Consider the following 26,311-nt stretch of genomic DNA (forward strand, 5'->3'; position numbering starts at 1 on the left):
CTCTTTTGTCGAACTTCGATAGTATTATTCCTTCTAGATATGTTGCTTGCTCCCGATTGCAATTTGGAACTCCGGCTTCATGGGAGGGCTTATCCCCTATTTGTCTACGCTCTCAGAATGGAGTCTAATGAGGCTTCGACTTGCCCCATGTTGCGTTCGGATCTCGTCTCTGGAGGGGCTCATCCCCCGTCTACGCTCTGGGTGGAGTCGATGAGGGCAACTCATCTTGCCCCCATGTTTGATTCGGATCTCATCTCTGCGGAGGGCTCATCCCCCACGTCTACTCTGCGGGTGGAGTCGATGAGAACAACTTCGGCTTGCCCCCATGTTTGGTCGGATCTTATCTCCATGGAGGCTCATCCCCATTGTCTCTGCGCTTTCGGGTGGAGTCGATGAGGGGGGCAACTCCGCTTGCCCCGGGCTTGACTTCGGATCTCGTGTCCATATATCCTATCCGGCTCGAGGCTTGAACCGCAGTGCAGGGCGGCTACGCTTGCCCCACGCCGCAGCTATTTGGACCGCGAGGGTCCACGGATCCTATCCCGGCGAGGCTTTGAACCGCGCCCGATGCAGGGCGATTTCGGCCTTATTTGTTTGGACCGCGAGGTCCACGGATCTATCTTGCTTTCGAGGCGGACCGCAGTCGGGACAGCTCTACGCCCCACATCGCGCTGTTTGGACCGCGGGGTCAGCGGATCTATCCGCTTCGAGGGCTTGGACCGCCCGGTCGGGACGACTCACTTTTGCCCCACCTTGGCTGTTTGGACCGCGAGGGTCCGCGGAGGGGCTCATCCCCCCCCTTCGCTCGGGTAGTCGCGAACTATATCGAGGATAGCTTCGTCTTGTCCCCGCAGGCGAGCCATTTGTTCAACCCGTTTCCGCATTTTTTATTTTTATAATTCTCCGACTACTTGGTTAGATCTTTGAAGAAACAATACACCTAATCGACTTTATCGAATTTGAACCCATTTGGGTTGCCTCATTACCCACTTATCGAGGGATCAAAGGCTGCCGTAGTTCTCTCCTCTCTCCACCCCTTTTCTATCTCACTCTTGGATTCTCCTCTTCTCTAGATGTCATCTCCTCAGTTTGTCTCCTATTCTCCTACAGTTGTCTCCTCATTCGGCTCCTCTTATCTAGGTTTCTCCTCCTCTTTCTCCTCCTCCCGGGATGTCGTCACCCTACTCTTCTTCTCGAGATCTTTCCTCCTATTCCTCCTCCTCTCGGCTGTCGTCTCTCCTTTGGCCCGTCTCCCTCTAACGTCATCTCCTTTGGCCGCCGTTCCTATGGCCGTCGTCTCCTCCCTTCTCTGCTCTAGATATCTCCTCCTCTCTTCCTCCTCATCTCGGGACATCATCTCCTCTCCTCCTCTGCGGCGTCGTATCCTCGGCGTCGTCTTCTCCGCTTCTCTGCGCTATAGATATCTCCTCCTCTCTTCCTCTCTTCCTCCTTATCTCGGGATATCATCTCATTCTCTCCTCCTCCTCTGCGGCGTCTTATCTTAAGCGTCGTCTCCTCGACCGTCTTTTTTTCCTTCTCTATAGATATCTCCTCCTCTCTTCTTTCGTCATCTCGGGACATCATTTCCTACTCCTCCTCCTCCCTCTGTCCTCTTCTCGTCTCCCCCCCTCTCCTCTTCTCTAGATCTCCCCTCACTCTTCCTCATCCTCTCAGTTTGTCGTCTTCATCTCTCCCCGTCGTCTCCTTTGGCGGCCGGTCTCGACCGTCGTCTCCTTTGGCATCTCCGTTCCTCCTCCTCCGCTCCTCCTCTTCTCTTCTCTCTAGATACCTCCTCCTCTTCCTCCTTATCTCGAGGACATCATCTCCCTCCTCTCTATCTCGACCGTATCCTCTCGTCGTATCCTCTGGCCGTCGTCTTCTCCGCTTCTCCGCTATAGATATCTCCTCCTTCTTCCTCCTCTCTCGAGACATCATCTCCCTCTCCTCCTCTCCTCGTCTCCTCTCCGGTCGTCGCCGTCTTTGGCCGTCGTCTCCTCGGCGTCGTCTTCTCCTTTCTCTGCTATAGATATTTTCCTCTCTTCCTCCTTCTCGAGACATTATCTCTCCTACTCCTCCTCTCTCGGCGTTGTATCCTCGGTCTCGCGTCGTCTCCTTTGGCCGTCGTCTCCTCGGCCCGTCGTCTCCTCTTCTCTTCTCCTTCTATACTATATAGATATCTCTTCCTCTTCTTCCTCCTCTCTCGGGACATCATCCCTACGCCTCTCGGCTTGTATCCTCCTCCTCGTCTCGGATTGGCGTCGTCTCCTCGGCGTCGTCTTCTCCCTTCCTCCTATTGATTCTCCTCCTAGATCTTCCCTCTCCTCCTCTCTAGCCGTCGTCTCCGTCCTCTTCCATATCTTCCCCTCTCTAGATCTCCCCCTCCTCTTCCCCCTCCTCTTCCTCCTCCTCTCGTAGGCGTCTCTCTTCTCCTCTTCTCTAGATCTCTCCTCCTCTTCCTCCTCCTCCTCTCTCGGCCGGACGTCTCCATACTCCCCTCTCTAGATTTCCCCCTCCTCTTCCTCCTCCTCTGCGGCCGGCGTCTCCATACTCCCCCTTCTCTAGATTTCCCCTCCTCTTCCTCCTCCTCTCTGGCCAAGCGTCTCCATACTCCCCTTCTCTAGATTTTCCCTCCTCTTCCTCCTCCTCTCTCGGCGGCGTCTCCTCGGCCCGTCGTCTCCTACCTACTGGGTTGTCTCCTCCCTCCTCCTCCCTCAACCTTTCTCTTTTCTCTCTCTCGGTGCCTCTTTCCTCCATTTCTTCTTTTCTTCCCCCCCTTCTTTCCCCACTTTTCTCAAGTCCTCCTCCCTCACTTTTATATCTCCTCTTTAGGTTTACCTCATGGGGCCTAGTAGGGTCTTGGGCCTATTCTCTGGGCCCAATACCTACAAAGGGCCATCTTATGAAAATGGCTATTACACAAATATTTCTAAATTAAAACTTTCCACATTCGCATCTATTTCCTTGATACCAAGCGGAGCCAACATCTAATCGATTGATAATATCATTATTAATTTACAGATTAATTAGAACTCCATTTAATTAATGCATGTTTTTTTATCGAGATTCTACTGTATTTTTTGCCACAATTTGGTGGAGGCATACTCGATCAACTATAGAATCATTTTTTATAGGTAAAAAGTACAGACGTTTTAAACATTTTTTTTTGTTCGATTTTTACTTCAAGTATTTAGCATAAATGATACGATTAACATGAGTGGCCACAGGACCATAGGAATTTAGACATGTGACAAACAAACTCATTACTCACGTGGACCTAGATCTTTTGAGCCTCTACGTCTTCCAATTGATGCGTGATGTTGACAACCCACGAAATATTGAAATGCCAATGAAACATTTGAATATATTTTCATCCTTATAATCCAATACTTATTGCCCATCTTTTATAGTAGTTATAGAGGCAATTATTGGTGTTTAAGAAATAAAGGGGGGCAAAACCATACCCAAATCATATCAGGGCCTAAGTGTAGCTCGGCCTCAGAATTTTTACAGATGGTATATATACGCATAGTTTTTTAGCCGCTGAATAGCATGCAGAATGAAACCAAAATAATTTGGAGACAGTGACTTGAAAAGCCTTTTGCTATTGGTTAGTTTCTTATAAATAAATGGTTCGATTTTTTTTTTTTTTTTTTTTCTAAAATTACAATACAAGCAAAAAACATAAAAGGTCGACGACGCCTACGTAGGCAGTTTTGTTGCCTCCACGTCGCACACAAGAGCCAGTTTTGTGAAGACTTAATTTGGCTTTGGTCGACCTAAGCAGTCATCCAATCAAGGTCACCGTCTGCCTAGCATCACAAACCCTGAAGTGTAATTAACGCTGGAGTCACACTCGGCTCTACTGCTCTAGAGAAACTATTCATAAGCCTAAAGACCGTGCTGTCCGTGTTTCCAATTACACAGACCACAATAAGATAATCGAACTAAACACCTTGGAAATGCAGAACTCGTCAAAATCTCTTTAACCTCTTTCTAAAGAATGTTTACATCTAGCTGGATATACAGTCTACTAACGTCCAGTACCATGGCCACCTCAAAGTCACCAACTGTCGCAAGGACCCCCAACCGCATTAAGCAAACTGTGTTTAAGTTTACAAAGCAAACACTTCAATCCTTGTAAAACTTAGCCACTTTCCCTTTTGCAATTGCCAGGCAAGAGAAATTTATACTTCTCAGCATTATTTAAAATAAATGCTGGCAGATGAACGGCAGAAAAAGAACGAGGAATCGGTCCCATTTTCCCAATGATCTCCTTAAATGTGTACTCCTCAGGAAGCATGTCAAATAAATCAGCCCCTTTGCAAATTACATCCTGAACCCTTGTAGGGTTTAAGAAATGTAGAAACCTCACCCTATCAAAATGACTATACGCTTTCATCTTAAAAATGAACTCACTGATATGCCTGAAGCAAAAGCTGCAATGCCAGCCTGCGTCTGATAAGATGTAATCAGTCTGCCGATAATGTGCATACCTTGTCTCACCCGTCTGATATCTATGAACAGAAGCTCTCCAGCTTTTATTGTCCACAAGAAACTCGAAAGAGTATAGGTAGTTATTCAACCGAAGATGGAGGACCTGAGGGATGTCATCACACCACCTTAAAAGATTGATTGTATGGCTGCTTGGTATCTCATCAACATCAGACATTATCAACAAATCATCATTGGTTATACCCGCTATTCTGAGAAGGCGATCCAATGCTACACGCTGATATGCCTCCTCAACAAATGGATTCTCCCCTTTTCTAAACCTCCCTCCAATCGTGCCATAAGTCAGTCTCGACTCAATAAATTTGAAATCATCTCGATGGCTAGCATAGACAAGCGGCTTTGGCAAGCCAGTGAAAGTAGAATTTGATTCAAGGAGAACAAATTGTGTGATGTAAGGGTACAGCTCATTCCATCGAACTGTAAGTATGTCAAGCTCATTGCTGAACAACACTGCATCAAAGACACGCCTCGGAGACTCACGAATTCCCCATCCGTGAAGCTTGCAAAGGTTCTCCATTGACACATTTTCATGGTAATAGTGTGGGATATCATGAAAAGGTTTGGGTGGACATTCCCATATCGGCCGCAGGAAATATGAAATCTTCTGCCCATGCAAATATATACCAAACACACTTGTAGGAATAAGGACGAATAGAAGAATGTAGGCCTTCACATCTAACCCTCGCAGAAAGCAACGAAGTCTTAACATGCCCAAAGCTGCTCTCGTGTCCTGATGATCAAAATCATAAATTGATTAAGAGAAGAAATGAATAGCCCAAAACTTCACTGAAACAAAAACTCCCAATGGCTAACTTTCGACAAAAACAGTATAAGAATAATCATCACAGAAATTGACCCAATGTATCAAAATCTGAACACCAGCCCAAAATCAATTAACATCCTCTTCTATTGACAAGTAATAAAAACACAAAGACATATCATTCTGGTATTTCTAGCACTAAAGTGGACAATATCCAAATACAACTTCTATAATCAATCACTCAATACATCATTTCTCAATCCCTCTTCCATGCATTACAGTTCCACAGTTTCAATTTTACCAAAAACCAATTCATAACAACCTTCAAAAATGTATTAAAACCAGACATAAACACAGACAACAAGTATAGATATAAAATAAATGCAAAACAAAACAACCTTCATTGATCAAAAACCAAAACAAAACAACCCCAGACACTAAAAAATCACAAAAACCAGATCCATAAATCACAAAACAAATAGAAAAGACAACAATAAACATAAGAATAAACATACCTGACTACAAACACCATCACAAATATCATCTGTCTTCTTCCAACTATAACCACAACCTCCTTCAGTCATCATTACCAACCAAAGTTCTACTCTTTTTGCAAATTTGATTGAACCCCACTTTCTAAAATTCAATTCTGCAAAATGGTTAATCAACAAAACTCAAAATCTCTCCAAATTTTTTTTTGCTCAACATAAGGAGAGACTTCAAAATTCAATTATAGCCGTTTGATTATTCTTATATCCTTTAAAAGAAAAAAATAAGGAGAGAGAAAATAATAATAAGGTTTATAAACCCTTAAAAATAATTAGTTGGATAACTTGTTGTCGTTCTGGCAGTTGTTAGTCGGCATATGAATTGACAATTTTGGACATATATAATAATTGTTTATTAAGGTTTTGATGTAGTGGGGTATATAGGTCAAGAATGGATTTTTTTTGAATAACTGAAAGGTTGTGACCTTTACGCGCTGATTTTGACCTGATTGACTTTGGTGTTTATTTAGTAACGTTTCGTTTTTTGAGTCTTACTTGGCAACTTCGTGTGGGCTGTCAATCGATCAATTGGTTTGGTTCGGATTGAAAATTTGGAACCTGAACCCGAACCGAACTGATAAGAAAATTGAGAATCCCAAATCGAACCGAATTGATAAGATATATTATAAACCGAAACCGAAACCGAATCAACTCAAATCGAAAACTATAAAATCAATAAAATCTTAAATTAAATCAATTAATTTTAGCCACACAATTGATAAAAATATACAAAATTAATAATAAATATTACTAAAATGACATTTTATTGGTTTGGGTTTATAACGGTTCGGTGGAGAACAAATTCAAAACCAAACCAATATTTTATCGATTCGGTTTGATTCGGTTTCGAATCGGTAGAGGACAATCCAAATTACCAAAATCCAAACCATTTTTTATCGATTTGGTTCGAATCGATTATCGGGTTATCAAAACCATTTACAACCCTATTAATATTAGTCTCTTTATATATATATATATATATATATATATATATATAAAAAGCTATCATCTAAAAATTGATCAATGTTTGAAAGTAGCATAAGAATTTGTAGGAGAAAATTTCCTTCTCTATTTACATTTACGCGTTGAGTTAGGGTCAGTTTTGAGTATGATAGTTCCCCAACTCATTTGCTAATCATTGACATTGATTTCTTCAGAATATACGAAACTTTTAGGTTTTGAAGAAATTGGGTAAAGGACATTCATACCCATTTTAATTTTTAAAGACATTATTTCAATAAGTTAAAATTTGGAATTTCCAAAACCGAACAAATTTTTGTACTTTTTTCACTAACTTCCATATAACAATTTTCGTCTACTTTCCTAGCATTCAGTTTGTATTTATGAGAGCAAGTCTAATGGGGACTATATGGGCTGCTAAAAACAAATATAGCACCCCAATCACAAAAATATCATTCTAATAGGGCTGTTAAAAGAGTTTTAAATTTAGAAGGAGTAAAAACTCAGCTAAAATTAAGACCTTCACTAGCAGATGCTATAATAAGTTGGGGAGGCATACGATATAGTTTCTATCGTCCGTTTATTAAATTTCGACGGACGGCAGAAACTGTGCCGTCCGTCCAAAATAAATTCAACTTAAATTACAAAATAATGGACGGATGACAGAAATTATGCCGTCCGTATCATTTAGCACTTCAAAATAGAAAACACGATTGGATTTATTTTTTGATTTTGGGGTGCCAAATTTGACTGGACAAGTTAAAAAACCTATATGACACCTTTTAGCATCCCAATTTAGCAGCTCTCTATTGAACTTGCTCTAATGTGGGCAAGGGCTAAGGAATGGAGTTAAGCTCGAAGATTCCATGTATTTTACGAGTTATGAGATCAAGCGTCGAGACTCAATGGTCAAAATATTTGGGCCACCTTATCTTTGAACTTTTTCTTCAAGGCAACGCCATTTTTAGCTAAACCATAGTTTTAAAGCTGGTCAGCAATGCTGATCCCTCTCTCTATGTGAGATACTTTGAATGGGCATGAGCGTCCCGCAATAAACGGTGGTCATCAAAGAGACTGAAATTTAAGGCGTCCTTGAAATTTGTTGACTCTGACGAACTCACTTAGGAGTTGGGATCATTTATGATTTATGCCACTTTATAATGGACTGAATCACTGAAGTGCCGTTACCAAAAAAAATCACTGACGTGCTGAACCGTAACTGATGGAGACTACTAATTGATCCATTCAAGGTCTTACCCCTTCAAATTCCTAGGAGAACCTCAGGAGAAATGGCCGACTTGGTTACTACTTACTAAATCCACGCCCTCCCTATCATCAGATACAAGGCAGCCCACAAATATAATAGAATCTGCATTTCTGATATAGATAGCCTATGCAAAATATAGGGCTCGCTCTAATGGGAAAATGGTCAGGAGTTGGAGTAGCGTTGGAATAATTTGCTAATCGAATTTTTGAACGGCCAAACGTTTAATATTTTCGAATGTTTCAAAAATTTGGAATAATTCACGATTTTTTGCCTTGGAACGTATAGTACGGTTTTTAGGGAATTTTTCAAATATTCGGCAAAAAATAAATAAATAAAAATAAAATAAAATTCGGTTGCACTTTTGTGATTTTTTATGTACTCTATGTCCTCACTCTTACTTTAAATTTTCCACTCTTACATTCTTAATGTAAGTGCCTTCTAGCTTAGTTGGTAAAATCTTTGGGTGATAATATCAGAGGTCTGGGGTTCGATGTGTACACACTATTGAGTTATTGATCTCTTTAAAAACAGGTTTGCCAACACATTTTTGCAGGTGTCGACTAGCAAAGTCGGTAAAACTTTTGGGTGATGATACCAGAGGTTTGGGGCTCGCATCAAAGAGTTACTGATCTCATTTAAAAAACAGGCTTACCAATAAAAAATAATAATAATAATAATAATCCAAAAGTTTTATTTTTATACTTTTTAGGCAATATTTAAATTGTCATGTTATGCTATGTTGTGTGTGTATTTTGAAGTTTGAATTGTAATTTCAATCCAAGAACAAATAAATGAAGGTACCTATGTGGACCGTTCAATTAATTTTAATATTTTCGTAGCTAAATTGTTTGGATATGTTGTAAAAAATGACAACTATTATTAATATTTACTAACATAATATTATGAATTTTTTTCTTACAAACTTTTGCAACCAAACGTTTAAAACACGTATTAATTAAACATCGCATAATTGCCGTATTGCAAATTTTTGACCGAATATTTGACCGTACCGTTTTTTTGAGTCACCAAATAATTCTTGAATTATTTTCGTACCGAATTTTTGCCGTATCCCGAATTGCTAACAAGGGTCAGGAGACGGTTAGAAATTAGATTCTAGTGGATATCGTCTTGGTGACCAAGTCACTTGATAGATATTTTCATAAAAAAAAAAAATACTTAGTTACCTGATAAAAAATATCCTATATTTTCGACTGGGGTCATGCTCCTATAGGGGAGTACTCAGTACTCTTTGTAGGGATGTGAGAAATTGAGAACAGTGATTACAGCCCCAGGACAAAGCCCAATAATAATTTCGCCATAAGTCCACATTGATTTTTAATTTTGCCATAAGTTCAAAACCGGGCTGATGTCATCATATATAAATTTGTATTTACATATGAAATTTTAAATTTACACATTACATATGATGACGTCAGCCCGATTTGTAAAAAATGATAAATAAAAATAATGACACATGATGAAGTCAGCCCGATTTTAGACTTATGGTGAAATTAAAATTGAAATGGACTTCAGGTGAAAATATTTGGAAAATTGGACTCTCGATTTGCAGCCCAATTACATGAACTGAGAATAGAAATCGGATCCATGGGACAAAACTGGGTGAGAATTACGTTTCTAGGCAGGTGTGGCTGGAATTATGGTTCTAGGACAAAAATACAAAAAGACAGTTTTGCCCCTCTAAGTGTTTTAATTTAAAACTAAAAAAAACATATGTAGCTACTCTCACTCTATCGTCTCTCTCTCCTCTCCTCTCTCTTCTCTCTGTGTTGTACACATGCATAGTGGTGTTTGCATGTGTGTTGTACACATATACAATGATGTTTGCATGTGTGTTATACACATACATAATAATGGTATGTGCATGTTCGTATACACATGCATCGTAATAATATTTACATATGTGTGTTGTACACATGCATAGTGGTGTTTTGCATATGTATCAGACTACAACTCCAAACTTAAAAATATCATCGATGACAACAATATCGAAATTGAGATAAATCACACGGTTGATTAACATAAGATTTAAGGATTTGAAAAAAGAAATTCAATTGTTGTCCAATTGCTTGTCGAACCGATACTGAAATCGACTCAATTATTCTTCAATTATCAATAATCCAAAATAAAAAAATAAAAAAAATAGATTGCAAAATGATAAGAGTGTTTGTCATGAGAAAATAAGATGTTTTCGTATAACTTAAATCACTAATTAAAACACACAAATCAACTACATTACAACAAAACATCATTTATATCACTATTAATATTAAAAACAGTGATAAAAAATCTTTTGTCATTGTTTTTTTTCTTTAAAACTGTGACAAAGTGGGGGTCATTTTTTTTTTCTCAAAATCGTCACAAATAATTCCTCCAGAGAAGCCTATATCCACCATATAAAACAGTAACAAATGCCAAAAAACAGTCACAAAAAAACGTTTCTTTTGTGAAAGTTATGGCAAAAGAGTTTTATATTAAATTCAAAACCGTCATAAAATAGATATGCGAGGAGTTTTCTTTATAGGTGAAATATGAACAACGAAGAGAACCATTTGAATTGATCAATCGCAGATGTTTTAGTGCAATATATTCCAAGAAGAGTTAGTGCAACCTTATTCGAGAATGGTAATGCAATTGTGATTTTCTTTCTCTCAATCATGGCTCTGTTTGGTTTATATGATAGGAAATTCACTGCACATGGTGCAACCCCGTAGTATGATCATAGTTTTGAATTTAGTTAATGTGAAAGTGACCTTAGAGACTTAGATATCACACCATCCTAACACCACTTATCCTCCTGTGCTTCACTAACCAAGTGCGGATCCCACTAAGGGAGGGAAGAGCGCGTAGTACCACCCTAATGGAATACAATTAGAGCATTTCTAATGCAAGCAACAGCTTGTTACCTCCACATATAGGACTAGCTATTTCCCTTCATTCTTACATTTTTGGTGAAAAACTGTTAGGAGCTACACAATGCATAGGTGACTTTAAACTTTGGATGAGATGTTCATTCCGTCTAAATGTAAAAAATGAAAAAAAAAAAATGTTTCGGACGGAATAAAATATCCCGTCTAGACAAAAAATCTAAAAAAAAACTCAAGACGAAATAAAATGTTCCGTCTGAAGATCACAAGTCGACAACTATCTCAGTAGCTACCCTCATTGTCATCCTTGCATTGTTTTTGACTCATAAGGGTGACAAGTTGTTATTTCCCCTCAAAGTGACTTGCATTGGAAAGTCCAGGCCGGGCCCAAATCATATTTGATACCCATATCTCCTGTGTGGCAGACACAATACTAACCAATATGGCTTCCAATTTTCTATGTCAACTTTCAGTAAATATAATAGATATATATTAGTAATATTAAATATAAAACACATAAAATTATTATAGATTTCGGGCCGGGCCATTATCGGATCGGATATAGGCATGTCCACACCTAACCCAATAATCTTATCAGGTTAAATTTAAAGTCTAAGTCTTTATCTTATCGGTTCGGATTCAATCGGAATTCGGGCTTGGCTGCCCCATTGACAGCCCTAGCTCTTAGATGCGCACTTACAAAAAGTTAGTAATATATGGCGCACAACACATATATTGATGTTTCCACATTTCTAAAAGTACGAGCATTACCAGAGGATCAAATAGTAAGTCCATGCGACCATGCCAATATAAGAGAGGCGCTGAGGCAATAACCTCGGCACCTCGCCAAGTGAACGTGCAAACATACATTTTTAGACTACAATATGCAAATGTACACCGTTAACTCTAATACAATATGGAAATCTGTACGATTAATTACAATGTTTGTAAAATGATTTAACAGAAAAACCAACAGACACCTTGTATGCCTGGATGGGAGCATTCATCGAATGTCTTCAGTTTTAAAATTTTCTATGCAATACAACCCTTATAAATAAGAGAGAAAAAACTCAGAGTAATTGAATATGGCCTAGGTTAATTTGGTCCTGGTGGTTAAAAAGGCCTGAACACTTTATTATGAGCAGTATAAGTTGGAAGCAGTTAGATGAAAAGAGGTCTAGAGGAATATAATATGGGAAAAAAAAACAGAATGGCTGCAACAAATTAGGAATATACATACATATTGGAACGTCGTTTACCCTTGTATATTAAAGTATCAGTTAATCTTCAAATGGTTGTTACAACTTACATGCAGATTATCCCATTAATCTATTAGTGGTAAAAGGTCCACAACTGGGCAGGAAGAAATAATGGGCACATCTGAAGCTGATCTAATGATAATGGGAAATCTCTTCGCATGGTCCACAGTTTGAAATTATAATGGTTTGATAACCTACTTAACCTGCTCATGTAGTTAGGATTTTGGATTCTGGTGAAATTCACGTATGAGCACAACGATTGACAATATTTAGAATAGTTAGGAGATCATATCTATAAAAAATTAGTCTAATATAAAACTTATGAATGCCTTAACGATTTTGAGTTTATTTACGTATTTTTATAAGATATATTTCTAGAACCCCTTCCTTTTGTCACCCTCCCTTTTGTCATTAGTCTGTTTTCTGTACGCTGTAAGATATTTTCTTGGGACTAAAGACGGCAAACCAGATTCACGCCCTCCTGATCATCATCAATTTCAATGCCATAACATTCAATGTCTTAAAATAAGTTAAAGGTTTGCTTCTTTGGAATATATGGTATATATATTGGTATAAAATCAAGGGTCCAACACAGCCCTTCCTATTTTGTTCTGTACTAACTGGACACACCAACGGCTACAGATAGAATGTGATGGTTGACACTACCTCTTTTTGTGTGTTTAGATGGTGTATGGATGATGTAGATAGATGATGATCGTTGAACAAAAGAGAAGCGTATCAAAACCTAATTATCTCTCACTAAGTAAAGGATGAGTAGGGTATCGTTCCACTTTTAAGTGTATGTTATGTGAAGAAACGAGAATTTGGAAAGGGGTTTGAGGGATTAAAAACTAATGTTGTAGAGATTGTAGATTCTAATGCTAAACTAAGCTAAACTAACTAAACTATTGAGAATTTATAAGAGAGAGAATTCAAGAGATTAGAATCCACCAATACTTTTAATCTATGACCTTCTGCTTCATGGTTGTTCTTACAAGTAGATTACAATTAGGCAATCGAGCGAGTGCCGATGGCCTTTTGGATGAAACATCGTTAACAATTAACTCTACTTAAGGTTGTTCTTATGTTTATGCTATTAATATATTCTTTCCTTTTATGTAAGCTCGGGCAGCCATTCAATGTATTACCAAGAACAACATCAAGGAGTACTTCCTAATAGGGCAGACCATTCAATGAATCACCACTTAAGGCAAACCAAAGAATACTTCCCCTAGGCAGACCACTCCACTGAGCTACCCCTTCTAAGGCAACACAAAGAATACTTCCCTAACTCTAAAGAATTACACTACTAGAAGAAAAGTAAAGAACACTAGCATGATATTAATATTGCAAAACATAAACCCTATTCTATACTTCCATCCCCTGGTGTGGGCAATGGAACTAATAACTACAAACATAAAGAACTAACCTTGATTGAAGAACACCATGAACCCGGAAGAATCATTAAACCTTAAGCATCGGGCTTCATCTCCTCCCTTGAAGGAGAAGATTAGCCTTCCATATAGAAGGAAGAACACGAAGAACGAGAAGAAGAAGAGTTGAAGAACATAAGACTAGAAAGACTAATTTATTAAGACTCAGCTAGTTAAAACCGATCTTTTATTATTAATCTCTCTCTGCCTCAAGTTCTGGAGACAAGAATATAAGTGAATTGGCAAATTACATGAGGCACTTAGGTCCTCTATTTATAGGGGTTACAATGAGTTCTAGAAGCATTCCAAACCGTCATTTGTTTCCTAATACAAATAGGTTTCTTTCAGAGTCCGACTTCGTCTTCAAAACTGAGAAGGAATTGGCTACAGTGTCGATTCATGCGTCTGGACGCATTATCCATGCGTCCCAGACGCATAAGCCGATTTTCTCTCTTCTGCTCTATCCTTCTATCCTTCTATCCTCTTTTGCGGGCTTTGGTCCAAGCAACGAATCCTTTGGCCTTGGGCTTCCAAATAGACTTTAAAATAGGTCCAAGTCGCATATTTAATAGCTCCAATTCCTTGGCCTTCTCCATGATTGTCCACGGACCTCCCATGTGATCATTAATGCTCCGAATTGCTTCGTTTTACCCCATTTTCTCTAATATTCTACAAAACTCTTTTTTTCACCTGTAGAATCTTAAAACACAACTTATAAATACTATTAGTCCACTAAGATGGCTAAACAAGAGGCATAATCGAGGGTTAAATAGCACTTTTTGAGCACTTATCACAACTCCCAACTAACCTTTTTTGCTAGTCTCTTAGCAAATAAGATAAAAATAGATAAGTGATCAAAATCATATCCTAATAACAAAAATAAAATCCTAACTCATTTTAGCAAGCATCGCTGATTGCATTTACCATATGCAACAAGGCTTTAAACCTTTAAGTTCCCCAAAAGGGCGAGTTATAGTCTCGTGAGGGTTTTCGGTGATATACCCACAAAATCAATCAATAGCATGTTTAAGAATGATAATATTTTTCGAGAGAGAAAATTCCTTACCCACTTAGTGCTTACCCCAATAGGCGGTCTCCATTGCTAACTACATTTCTACAAAGACTCATAGATTATGATGGGAGATAGTAAAATTGACAAAATTCTCAATCAAGGCTTATGTGTGTACTTAGTCAATCTCCTATACTCTCCTATCCAAGAAACGGAATCCCTAGTTTACCATAGGTAGATAATCTCGACTTTCAATCCTCACGGGTCATACTCTCGAGAAAAGAATCTCTCGAGGAAGATGGTCTACTATTTTACCTCATGTATGTGGGGAAAAGAATAATGCATCTGAACATCCCACATACTACCTTGAAAAACAGGACTTACGAATAAAATTAGTCTCATGGAAAGAATGTCAATCACATATGAAGTGTCGGGTCCTTCACTTTAGCATCCTCTCACCTATTCTAGACTTAGTACCATCTTGTAATGATAAGTCATAGGTTGTAACTTGGCTTGGGTATTGGTTTATGAAGGAAAGGTAAAAAGGATTCTAAGGTTGTTTCTGAAAACACTAAGGGTTTTGCTTCTTTCTTTGGAAGATTTCTTCAAATTCTGTATTGCAGAGAAAATTCTTCCTTTATCTTACCTTTTCCATCCATTCTGTTCAACTCTTTTTTTTTTTTTTTTTTTTTTTTTTTTTTTTTTACTTCAGTGGTATATCCTTGATTAGTACTGGATATGCTTGTTTTCCACTAGCTTCTTTCACTTTGAACAGAATGATGGGATTCATTGTATCTCTCTGGTATTTCCTTGTAATCTTCCTTTTTTGGTCTTTCTTCCTCCTTGTGCCCCTCGTATTCTCAGAAACATATGGGTATGGCTGATAAAGATTTTGGCTATACTTCTTGTCTGGAGTTGGGTGAAGGGTGAATGGTAGAGGGTTTTATGAAAGAAAATGGCTTATTGTAAGGCTCAAAAGGGTTTAACATGATGGTCCTACTAGGTGGGATAAAGGCTGAATGGGTTCACTACTTGACTTATCAGTATGATACTCTGTTTTGAATAGACTACAAGACCTAATGGCTATCTCCCCAGTTGATGTCACTTCGTGATTAACCAAATTAAAGAATAATGAGACTATATTACAACGACATAAAGAATTGAAAGATGATGAGTCACTAAGATTCGGATTTTTCGTAAGAACTCTCCAAAAAATGAGTATAAAGCTCAAGTCTCACGGGCTAAGTCTAAAAATTCTACTTTCAGTTTACTAGGGGTTTAAATCTCTCTTCTAGCAAAAGTACACAAAACTGACCAAGTATTATGGTGGTGCCTTGATAAAGATTCTATCAATAAGAACTATGTCCGAGCATAATAAATAGTCTAAAAAGCGGTAATGAAATCAATAATATCAACTATCTATCAAACTCAAAGACTAAGCGAAGATAGAATCTATATCCCGGACTCATCATTAAAATTTATTTTTCTCATGCTCTTGATATAGAAACAAAAATATTTTAGTTTTTGAAAACTAATTTTCAAATTCATTTCTCAAGTACACCCCCCCCTACTTATGCATGCATTGACCTCAATGTATAAAGAAGTAAATGAAATGGATGAGAAAAAGGTAGGATATTACCATTGATGCCTAATATCGAGATTAGTTCAAGAAACAAATTTTTAGGTCTTTTTATTCGGATCCCCAAGACATAATATGAGTCTTTTAAAGTCGGATCCTCAAGACTAGAATTCCCATTCCAAAACTGATCTCTCAACAACATGCTTACTTCCTATAGACATTTTATACTTTCGATTACACTAGAGTTATGAGACTTTGACTCCGTGGCTTGCAACTCCTCTCGATGAAAGGACAAAGTTATGAAAATCGAGGGGCGGCTATCGATGGCACTTATACTAATGAGATCCTAAGAGTCAAGCTTACGACGCTTGGCTTCCTCATGCAAAAAAACTTAAACTAGATAGAGTAACAGGTTCAACAAGACATAGAATGTAATCTTTAAGGTGTGTAGGTAACTTACCCCAATTTTCCGCTTCAACAGTGGTCTGATAAACCCGGATCCTTGAGAAAAATAGCCTCCACGTCTCCGATTAGGTAACTCCAGAAAAGGCTTTAGTCGATGAGCATTGACTTTGAAGCGAGTCCTTCTCTTTATGTCTTCTACTTCAATAGCTCCAAAAGGTGTGACATGTCTTACTATAAACGGTCCCGATCCATCTAGATCTCGGCTTTCGGGGGAAAATTTCTAGGCGAGAGTTGTAGACCCGAACCTTCGTCGGGTTCAAATTCTCTCTTGAAATTCTTCTATCATGTAATGCTTTAGTCTTATCCTTGTAAATCCTCGACTTATCATAAGCAACACTTCTCAATTCCTCTAATTCAGCGATCTGAAGCTTCCTCCTTTCTCTGCTTGATCTAGGTTGAAATTCATCTCTTTCACTGCCCTAATAGGCTTTATGTTCTAACTTCAACAGGTAGATGACATGCTTTTCCATATACCAAGCGATAGAGGCGACATCCCTATGGGTGTTTTGAATGCTGTTACAGATGCCCATAATGCATCTTGGAGTCTAAGAGACCGATCTTTCCTAGATGGATTTCTTGTCTTCTCGAATACTCTTGATTTCCCTATTCAAACTTACGCTGACCATTAGTCCGAGGATGATATGGTAAAAAGCTAGCTTGTGAATTACTCCATACTTTGCCATAAGATTCCCAAATACACGGTTACAAAAAAGTGAGAACCGTTATCAGCGATGATGGCTCTCGGTGTTCCAAATCTTGGTAGAATGTTCTTCTTGAAAAGTCCACGACGACTTTATGATCGGCGGTCTTCGTAGGAACTGCTTCAATCCATTTTGAAACATAGTCCACAGCAAGTAGAATGTAGGTGTAACCAAAAGAAGGAGGAAATGGTCCCATGAAATCTATACCCCATACATCAAAGATTTCTGAGATAAGGATTGGTTGTTGAGGCCACTCGAACCTTTTCGAGGTTTTACCCAGAAATTGGCATCTCGGACATGCTTTGCAATAAATATTTGCATCTTTAAAAAGAGTAGGCCAATAGAATCCAGCTTGTAATACCTTGTCTGCAGTACGTTGCGGGCCAAAGTGTCCTCCGCAAGGCTGATCATGACAGAATGATAGAATGGATTCCTGTTCCAATTCTGGGATGCATCTTCGAATAATTTGATCCGAACACTTCTTGAATAAGTATGGATCATCCCAAAAATAATATCTGGCCTTTGAGTAGAATAAATCTTTTTCTTGCTTGCTCCAATGTGATGGTACCTTGTCGGTCACAAGATAATTTGCAATGTGGCTGTACCATGGCACTTCTGATATACTAAACAACTGTTCATCAGGAAAAGTCTCACATATTTGTAAATTGTCTTCCGTATTCTCCACTAGCAATCTAGAAAGGTGATCAGCAACGACATTCTCTGTTCCTTTCTTATCACGTATCTCCAAATCAAATTCTTGTAAAAGTAGTATCCATCGGATCAATCTTGGCTTGGCATCCCCTTTAGCGAGTAAATGGCCTTGCAAAGGCAACATGGTCGATATAGACAATCACCTTTGAACCTATCGGATATTGTCGAATTTGTCAAGAGAATAGGGCGGCTAAGAGTTCCTTCTCGTGGTAGGATAATTAATCTGAGCTCCATTTAGAGTCTTGCTAGCATAGTAGATTGCATATGGCACTTTCTTGTCTCTTTGTCCTAGAGCGGCTCCTATAGCATAATCGGATGCATCACACATGATTTCAAATGGTCGGCTCCAATCGGCGCCGCGAATGATTGGTGCTTGAAGTTAGTGCTTCCTTTAACTTCATAAAAAGCTTCAACACATGATGTATCAAAATCAAAGACAATATCTTTCCCTAACGGATGTGTGACAATGTCTTGCAATTCTAATGAAATCTTTGATAAATCGGCGGTAGAATCAGCGTGACCTAGGAAGGCACGGATATCTTTGGCAGTTCTTGGTTTGGGTAGATCCTTTATAATATCAATCTTCGCTCGATCTACTAGAATTCCTTCCTTTGAAACTTGGTGACCTAGCACTATCCCTTCCTTTACCATGAAGTGACACTTTTCCCAGTTCAGAACTAAGTTGGTATCACAACAACGTTTAAGGACTAAGGAGAGATGGTGTAGGCAATCCTCAAAAGATGATCCAAAAACTGAAAAATCGTCCATAAAAACTTCCATGTATTTCTCCACCATGTCGTCAAAAATACTCATCATGCATCGTTGAAAAGTGGCGGTGCATTGCATAGACCAAAAGGCATCTGACGGTAGCTTAATGTTCGAATGGACATGTGAATGTGGTCTTCTTTTGGTCCTCGGGGTGAATATGGATTTGAAAATATCCCGAGTAACCATCAAGAAAGCGAGTAGTAAGCTTGTCCAAATAATCTTTCTAACATCGATCGATAAATGGCAATGGAAAATGGTCTTTCCTCGATCGCTATTCAAACTTCACATGTCGATGCAAACTCTCCATCCGGTCGAATCCTGGTTGGAATCAACTCATTGTTCTCGTTCTCGATCAACGTGGTTCCGGACTTCTTTAGCACAACTTGAACTGGACTAACCCATTGACTATCGAAATAGGGATAGATAATGCCGTCAAAGGAGTTTGGCGACCTCTTCTCTAACTACTTCCTTCATTTTCGGATTAAGCCTCCTCTGTGGTTGCTTAGAAGTCTTGGAATCCTCTTCCGGATGAATCCTATGTTGAACTATCATAGGGCTGATCCCCTGATATCATCAATTGTCCAACCTATAGGTGACTTGTGTTCCTTTAAAAGTGCTACTAACACGGATTCCCGCTCCTTAGTCAAATCGATGCAATGACTCTTGGGTAGGTTCCCAAATCTCCCAAGAAAACATACTTGAGTGTAGGCGGTAAAGGCTTCAATTCTAGCTTAGGTGGCTCTTTCTTAAGCTCTTTAGGTGGTCCATCAAGCATAGGCGATTCAAGTTTTTCTTTGAACTTGATGTCATCCATGACAGGTGATGAATCCAAAATCGCATTGATTGACTCAACACTAAGTTCCTCACAATCTGAGTCTGTCAGAGCTTTCAATAACTCGTCAGCAGGATATGAATGAGTCAGATAATCCTGTGCTAACGCTTCAATCATGCATACCTCGTTCACGCGATACATACTTCACGTGGTTCTTTGTAACATATGGAAAACATTGGTCTCGACTTTCATATTACCAAAGGATAACGTCATATTACCGTTTCGACAGTTGATGAGTGCATTTGCAGTGGCCAAGAATGGTCTGCCTAGAATGATTGGTATTTGCCTACCAGATGTAGGTTCTGTGTCGAGTACTATGAAATCAACCGGATAATAGAAATCTTCGATCTTGACTATGATGTCTTCAATTAGTCCTCTAGGTATCTTCACTGATCTATCTGCCAACTGTAAAGTAACATCAGTCGGTTTTAGATCCTTCAAGCCCAACTTCTCGTAGACGAAATATGGTAGAAGATTCACACTGGCACCCAAATCTAATAAAGCTTGTTCCTCCAAAGAATCTCCATTCGCATGTAGCAGTTGGACTTCGGGATCTTTCGGTTTCACAACCGATAGATTTTGTAGGTAATGATGAACATCTTTGAAGCGATAAAAAGCTTCTTTCGAATGTTGGTCTTCTTCTTTACTAGATCTTTCGGGAACTTGGCATAAGAGGGAACTTGCTTGATGGCGGTCGAAATGGGATATTAATCGCAAATTCTGAAATACATCGCAAAATCTCCTTTGTCTTGGTCATCTTTTAAATTATTCACTAGTTTGAAGGAAACGGTCTTTGGCGGATTCTTCAATATCGGTTCTCTTCTTTTCGGTTCGGTTGGCTTGGTAACAATTAGTGGAGTGACAGGTGGAGTCACTCGTGATGGCTTCTTCTTACTTACTTCCACGGTAGTTCCTTCAACTTCTTTTCAACAGCGGTTTCTTGGTGGCACAACACTAGATATATCCGGAATGTTAGAACCTGGGTGGGATGGTGGGGACATAAGTTACCTTAGGCTCCAGAATCTTTTCTGGTTCATAGACAAAATCCTCATTATCAACTTTCTTGCCCCTCCTCGTGGTGACAAATTAACTTGGGCATTCGGTGAGTAATCTCCGGGTTATCCACCGCGGGACACCTCTTCCTTTCGGTTTTGGCTCAGTAGGCTTGGTAATGGTCCTTTTGATCTCTCTGTCAAGGCGGCGATTTGCCCTATCGGCCTTGAATGACACTAAAGTTATTCTCCAACTTCGGGTTTTTGATTTATCTGTTTATTCATTGACAATGGTGGTGATAGCTTCTTCCGGATGTGGGATAACCGCTTTGCTTGAGTGAGTGCGTAGGGGGCAATATATCCACTCATAAGATCCGGTACTAACTCTTTGTTTGTGTTGGCTTGGTATTGCCGGGTTCGGTATGACCGCTGATTTTGTATGGTTCTTTGGCGGTTTTTTGAACCGATCATCGGTTATTCGAACCGATTTGGTGATTTTGGAATCACGGAGGAAAATTCCTCGATTTGTATTTTGTGGTTTCCAATAATTTTGTCCCCTGATTGAACTGGTTATTTTTCCTAAAGAGTTGATACTACATGCTTCTCATTAGTATCCGATAATCTGAACACTCTTTTAGTGGTGTGGCCTTCATCGAGAACATAGCTCACAAATGGTATAACAAGGCTTGGATGGTGAGGTTTAGCTTGGAAATTGTTTGGTTTTGGAGGATTCATGGATAACCGATCAAACTTCTTGTTTAGATTTTCAAGTCCCGCTTGATAGGCTTGCCATAATTGATAGCATTGCTTGATTTGGGTCTTCTTGAATTTGGTTGCCAAATTTCTTCTACCCTCCACACTCTAGCTACGTCCTCGTTGCTAGTACTCCATTGTTGAGTGTCTTGACTAAATTCTCGAAAAGTTGTAGGCTTCCTCTCCATCCAATGATGTAAACTTACCTTGATGCATTGATCATATCATCATCTTGTTCATAGTAGAAAGTCCTCGAAAGAAAAATGAGCGATTATTATCTTTATCATAACCATGATGTGGACATGAGACTAGCAGATTATTGAATTTCTCCCACTTTGATGATATTCTTCGGTCGCCTTCCCTTTGAAATTGTTGATGGCTTCTTTGCATTGCATCTGCGGGGTGGGTAGAACTTGTTCATAAACTTTGTTCTTAACTTCTCCCGGTTGTTGATTGAATTGATCGGTGTCGCGGTTAACCATTCGGATGCTTTACCTTCGGTGAGAGTGGAAAAAGGATTAACTTGATACTCTCATCCCCGATATTCTGGTTCTTGAAAGTTCTCGAGGATCGATAGAAATTTGTTCATGTGAACATAAAAAATTTGAACATTATGCGAACCATTGAACTTTGGAAGCATAGAGATTCGATGCTCTAAGTTCAAACTGGTTAGCTTCTGTCTCTGGAAAAACAATACTGCTTGGTGGGTCTCCAATGATTGGTGAATAGAAATCACTCAGCTTTTTCCTCTGTTGTGCTTGCATGGGTGGGATGGCTTCAGGATTATTGGTGTCCAAAACACCTCCATCATTGCTTGCGGCCATTGTATCAATCTCGTCTAGTATTCTTGTGAGTCGGTTGTTAAACCTTGTCCACTGTTGTGTTCTTACCGGACGATGATATGGACGACGGGGCATACACTAGAAAATTCTACGCGAAAATAACAAAAAAAACACTATCCTACTATGCTTGAAGGTAATTAAACTAATATGCAACTATTCTAAATTATACTAGAATGTAAAACTACTTTCCTTCAACTGGGTTGGGCTTTGCAGCTAGTATCTCGCCCGTTGTCTAAAAGTCGTCTCTTCTAGGGTTATGGTGAATCACTTAGATTGCTTAAGTACCACGCCTACGCAGGCGATAGTCCGTTTGTCAAGATTCAGACAAGAAACACTAGAGTCTGATATTTCGCTGTGTTGGCTTACAACTTCAATTGTTGAAAAGATCCTAAATGCAATTATACTAGAAAGCAATAAAACTAAACTATGATGCAACTATACTAAGAAAGCAATAAAAAGAATGAAGATTCGACTAACCTGGATGGTAGATCTTGTCTTCGAGATGTCCTTCAAGCTTCTTTCTTTCTTAAAAGGATGGATGATGCGGCTAAAATTACCTCAATATCCAAAATTCTAATCTTGAAAGAAAACGTTAAACATAAACAACTTAAAGCGGCAGCGGCGCCATTGACACTACCTCTTTTTGTGTGTTTAGATGGTGTATGGATGATGTAGATAGATGATGATCGTTGAACAAAAGAGAAGCGTATCAAAACCTAATTATCCCCCACTAAGTAAAGGATGAGTAGGGTATCGTTCCACTTTTAAGTGTATGTTATGTGAAGAACAGGATTGGAAAGGGGGTTTGAGGGATTAAAAACTAATGTTGTAGAGATTGTAGATTCTAATGCTAAACTAACTAAACTATTGAGAATTTATAAGAGAGAGAATTCAAGAGATTAGAATCCACCAATACTTTTAATCTATGACCTTCTGCTTCATGGTTGTTCTTACAAGTAGACTACAATTAGGCAATCGAGCGAGTGCCGATGGCCTTTTGGATGAAACATCGTTAACAATTAACTCTACTTAAGGTTGTTCTTATGTTTATGCTATTAATATCTTCTTTCCTTTTATGTAAGCTCGGGCAGTCATTCAATGTATTACCAAGAACAACATCAAAGAGTACTTCCTAATAGGGCAGCCATTCAATGAATCACCACTTAAGGCAAACACAAAGAATACTTCCCCTAGGCAGCCACTCCCTGAGCTACCCCTTCTAAGGCAACACAAAGAATACTTCCCTAACTCTAAAGAATTACACTATTAGAAGAAAAGTAAAGAACACTAGCATGATATTAATATTGCAAAACATAAACCCTATTCTATACTTCCATCCCCCTCGTGTGGGCAATGGAACTAATAACTACAAACATAAAGAACTAACCCGATTGAAGAACACCATGAACCGGAAGAATCATTAAACCTTAAGCACTGGCTTCATCTCCTCCCTTGAAGGAAGAAGATTAGCCTTCCATATAGAAGGAAGAACACGAAAGAACGAGAAGAAGAAGAGTTGAAGAACATAAGACTAGAAAGACTAATTTATTAAGACTTCGACTAGTTAAAACCGATCTTTTGTTATTAATCTCTCTCGCCTCAAGTTCTGGAGACAAGAATATAAGTGAATTGGCAAATTACATGAGGCACTTAGGTCCTCTATTTATAGGGGTTACAATGAGTTCTAGAAGCATTCCAAACCGTCATTTGTTTCCTAATACAAATAGGTTTCTTTTCGTGAGTCCGACTTAGCCTTCAAAATTGAAGAAAATTGGCTACGATTAATCGATTCATGCGTCCGGGCGCATTATCCATGTGTCCCAGGACTTAATCAATGCGTCGACGCCGATCGATCTATCGTCCCGGATGCATCAATGCGTCTGGGCGCCGATCCATCGTCCCTGCAGCGTAAGCCAATTTCTCTTTCGCTTCTATCCTTCTATCCTCTTTTGGGGCTTTGGTCCAAGCAACGAATCCTTTGGCCTTGGGCTTCCAAATAGACTTTAAAATAGGTCCAAGTCGCATATTTAATAGCTCCAATTCCTTGGCCTTCTCCATGATTGTCCACGGACCTCCCATGTGATCATTAATGCTCCGAATTGCTTCGTTTTACCCCATTTTCTCTAATATTCTACAAAACTCTCTTTTTCACCTGTAGAATCTTAAAACACAACTTATAAATACTATTAGTCCACTAAGATGGCTAAACAAAAGGCATAATCGAGGGTTAAATAGCACTTTTTGAGCACTTATCAATGGTGGCAATCGAAGAACTTAGTTCCTAGAATTGTATTTCCAATAGATCTTAAAATTGAATCATAGCTATAGCTCTCTCCACCGAAGTAGGGTTGGTCATCGAGCTACTCGTGTTGAGTACTAGGGTGCTCAAGCTTGGCTTGTGTATCTGTTGAGTCGAGCTCAAATTTTGTTCGAGCTTTATTTCGTGCTCAAACTCGACTCATTGAGTATTCGAGTAGCTTAATGCACGAGTCTAGATTCCTATTCTTCTAGACTACAAATTTGAATTCGATCATAGGTTTTAGAGTTTAATTTGACTTTTATTGTGTATAGGCTCGACTTCAACTACAAACTAGAGATAATTCAGCACAAATAGACTCTAAATTTTACCTCAAGACCAAAATAACTTGCTAAACTCATCTAAATAAAATACTAAAAAGCAAATATAATTCACATTATTTCAAGGTGTGTACATTATAAATACAATCAATATGTGTTAAGTAATTATAATCCAACACACTAACATAAATAATTATCCCAAATAAGCGTTAACATAACTATAACTATGAGAATCCCTCCAAAAAATTGGCGTATGCCTCCATGTACAGCAAGAGCACACGGTATTCTTTAGTAAAAGGTGAAAGAATAGTTCCCTTTGTGCTAACCGCATGGCTGCATGATTGTGAATAAAATGATTAGCTTGTTTAAATACCACTAGTAAACCGTGTTTTTTGTTTCTTCTAAATATGCGACTATGTTAGACTAAGAAATTGAAATGTTATCCTTGCTATTTTATGTAACCTACACAGGTTACATTGAAGGACCCTAGCCCAAGGCTCATCAACTCTGAAGGGAACTTAGCCCAAAGGCATTCGCCGATGTTTCCATTTTGTGTAGACCGAACCGCCTCCACTTTGTCTATGAAGACTTATTTTCGCTCGTAGCAGCACTCTGTCACTAGCCCAAAAACTCACCTATTTTTTCTTTCACTCCACAAAAGAAACATCATTAGTGGGAGAGTACTACTGCCATTTTGCACACCTTAAACTTAACTTGTGTTTTGTACAACCTACATTATATATAAATGGTCCTACGGATTTTTCTTATATGCTTTATTTGAACAGGAACAATGAGAGAACAAATGGCGTTGTTCAATCACAGATGTACTTGTTTAGTTTCCAATAAATTTTATGCAACCTCATTCTAGAATGGTAATGCAATTTTTATTACTCTCTCAATCATATCTCTGCTTGGTTTATCTAATTGATAATTCACTGCAAATAGTGATATCCATAGTATGAAATAAATTTATTTAGACTAGCTACAATATGCGAATGTGCCCCCATTGAATTCTAGTACAATATGAAAATGTGTAACATCAGCTCTAATGTGAATTGACTTAACAGAAAAGCCAATATACTTTGTTAACGATGGGAGCATTAAACGGCCTGAACACTTGATTATCAGCCAGTGTAAGTTGGAGGCAGTTAGCTGAAAAGAGGTCCAGAGAAGTATGGGGAACAAGGCCAGAATGGCTGCAACCATTAATCCATGGGTATTTTGAACTGTCGTTTCCCCTTGTATATTTGTACCAAGTTAATCTGTTAATGGTTGTTACTTGTCACAACTTACATGCCTAATTAATATCCCATTTAAATTAATAGTGGTGAAACCGTAAAGGGAAATCTCTTCGTATGAATGAAAGTTTGGAACCACTATATAAAATATATAATGGTGCATTAGCCATGTATGTTCATTAAGTTAACAGGCCAGAGAACAGGAGAAACCATTTTATTT

At 38.8% G+C, this 26,311-nt stretch overlaps 1 protein-coding gene and 1 non-coding gene across 2 annotated transcripts; both read right to left on the reverse strand.

Annotated features, from left to right (window-relative positions):
- Nucleotides 1-3,586: 3,586 nt before the first annotated feature.
- On the reverse strand, nt 3,587-6,132 carry LOC147523805 (uncharacterized). The gene is made up of 2 exons (XM_086599645.1): nt 5,788-6,132; nt 3,587-5,242 (listed from the first exon to the last, which is right to left on the reverse strand). The coding sequence occupies exons 1-2, from the start codon at nt 5,857-5,859 to the stop codon at nt 4,145-4,147; spliced, it is 1,170 nt and encodes a 389-aa protein (XP_086455771.1). The 5' UTR covers nt 5,860-6,132; the 3' UTR covers nt 3,587-4,144.
- An 18,937-nt stretch (nt 6,133-25,069) lies between these two features.
- Nucleotides 25,070-25,188, reverse strand: LOC147523806 (U5 spliceosomal RNA). The gene has a single exon (XR_015206439.1). It is a non-coding gene; the product is annotated as a U5 spliceosomal RNA (small nuclear RNA).
- Between the last annotated feature and the right edge of the window lie 1,123 nt (nt 25,189-26,311).

This window comes from Coptis chinensis, chromosome 1 (assembly GCF_015680905.1).
Source record: "Coptis chinensis isolate HL-2020 chromosome 1, ASM1568090v1, whole genome shotgun sequence".
Classification (NCBI taxonomy): domain Eukaryota; kingdom Viridiplantae; phylum Streptophyta; class Magnoliopsida; order Ranunculales; family Ranunculaceae; genus Coptis; species Coptis chinensis.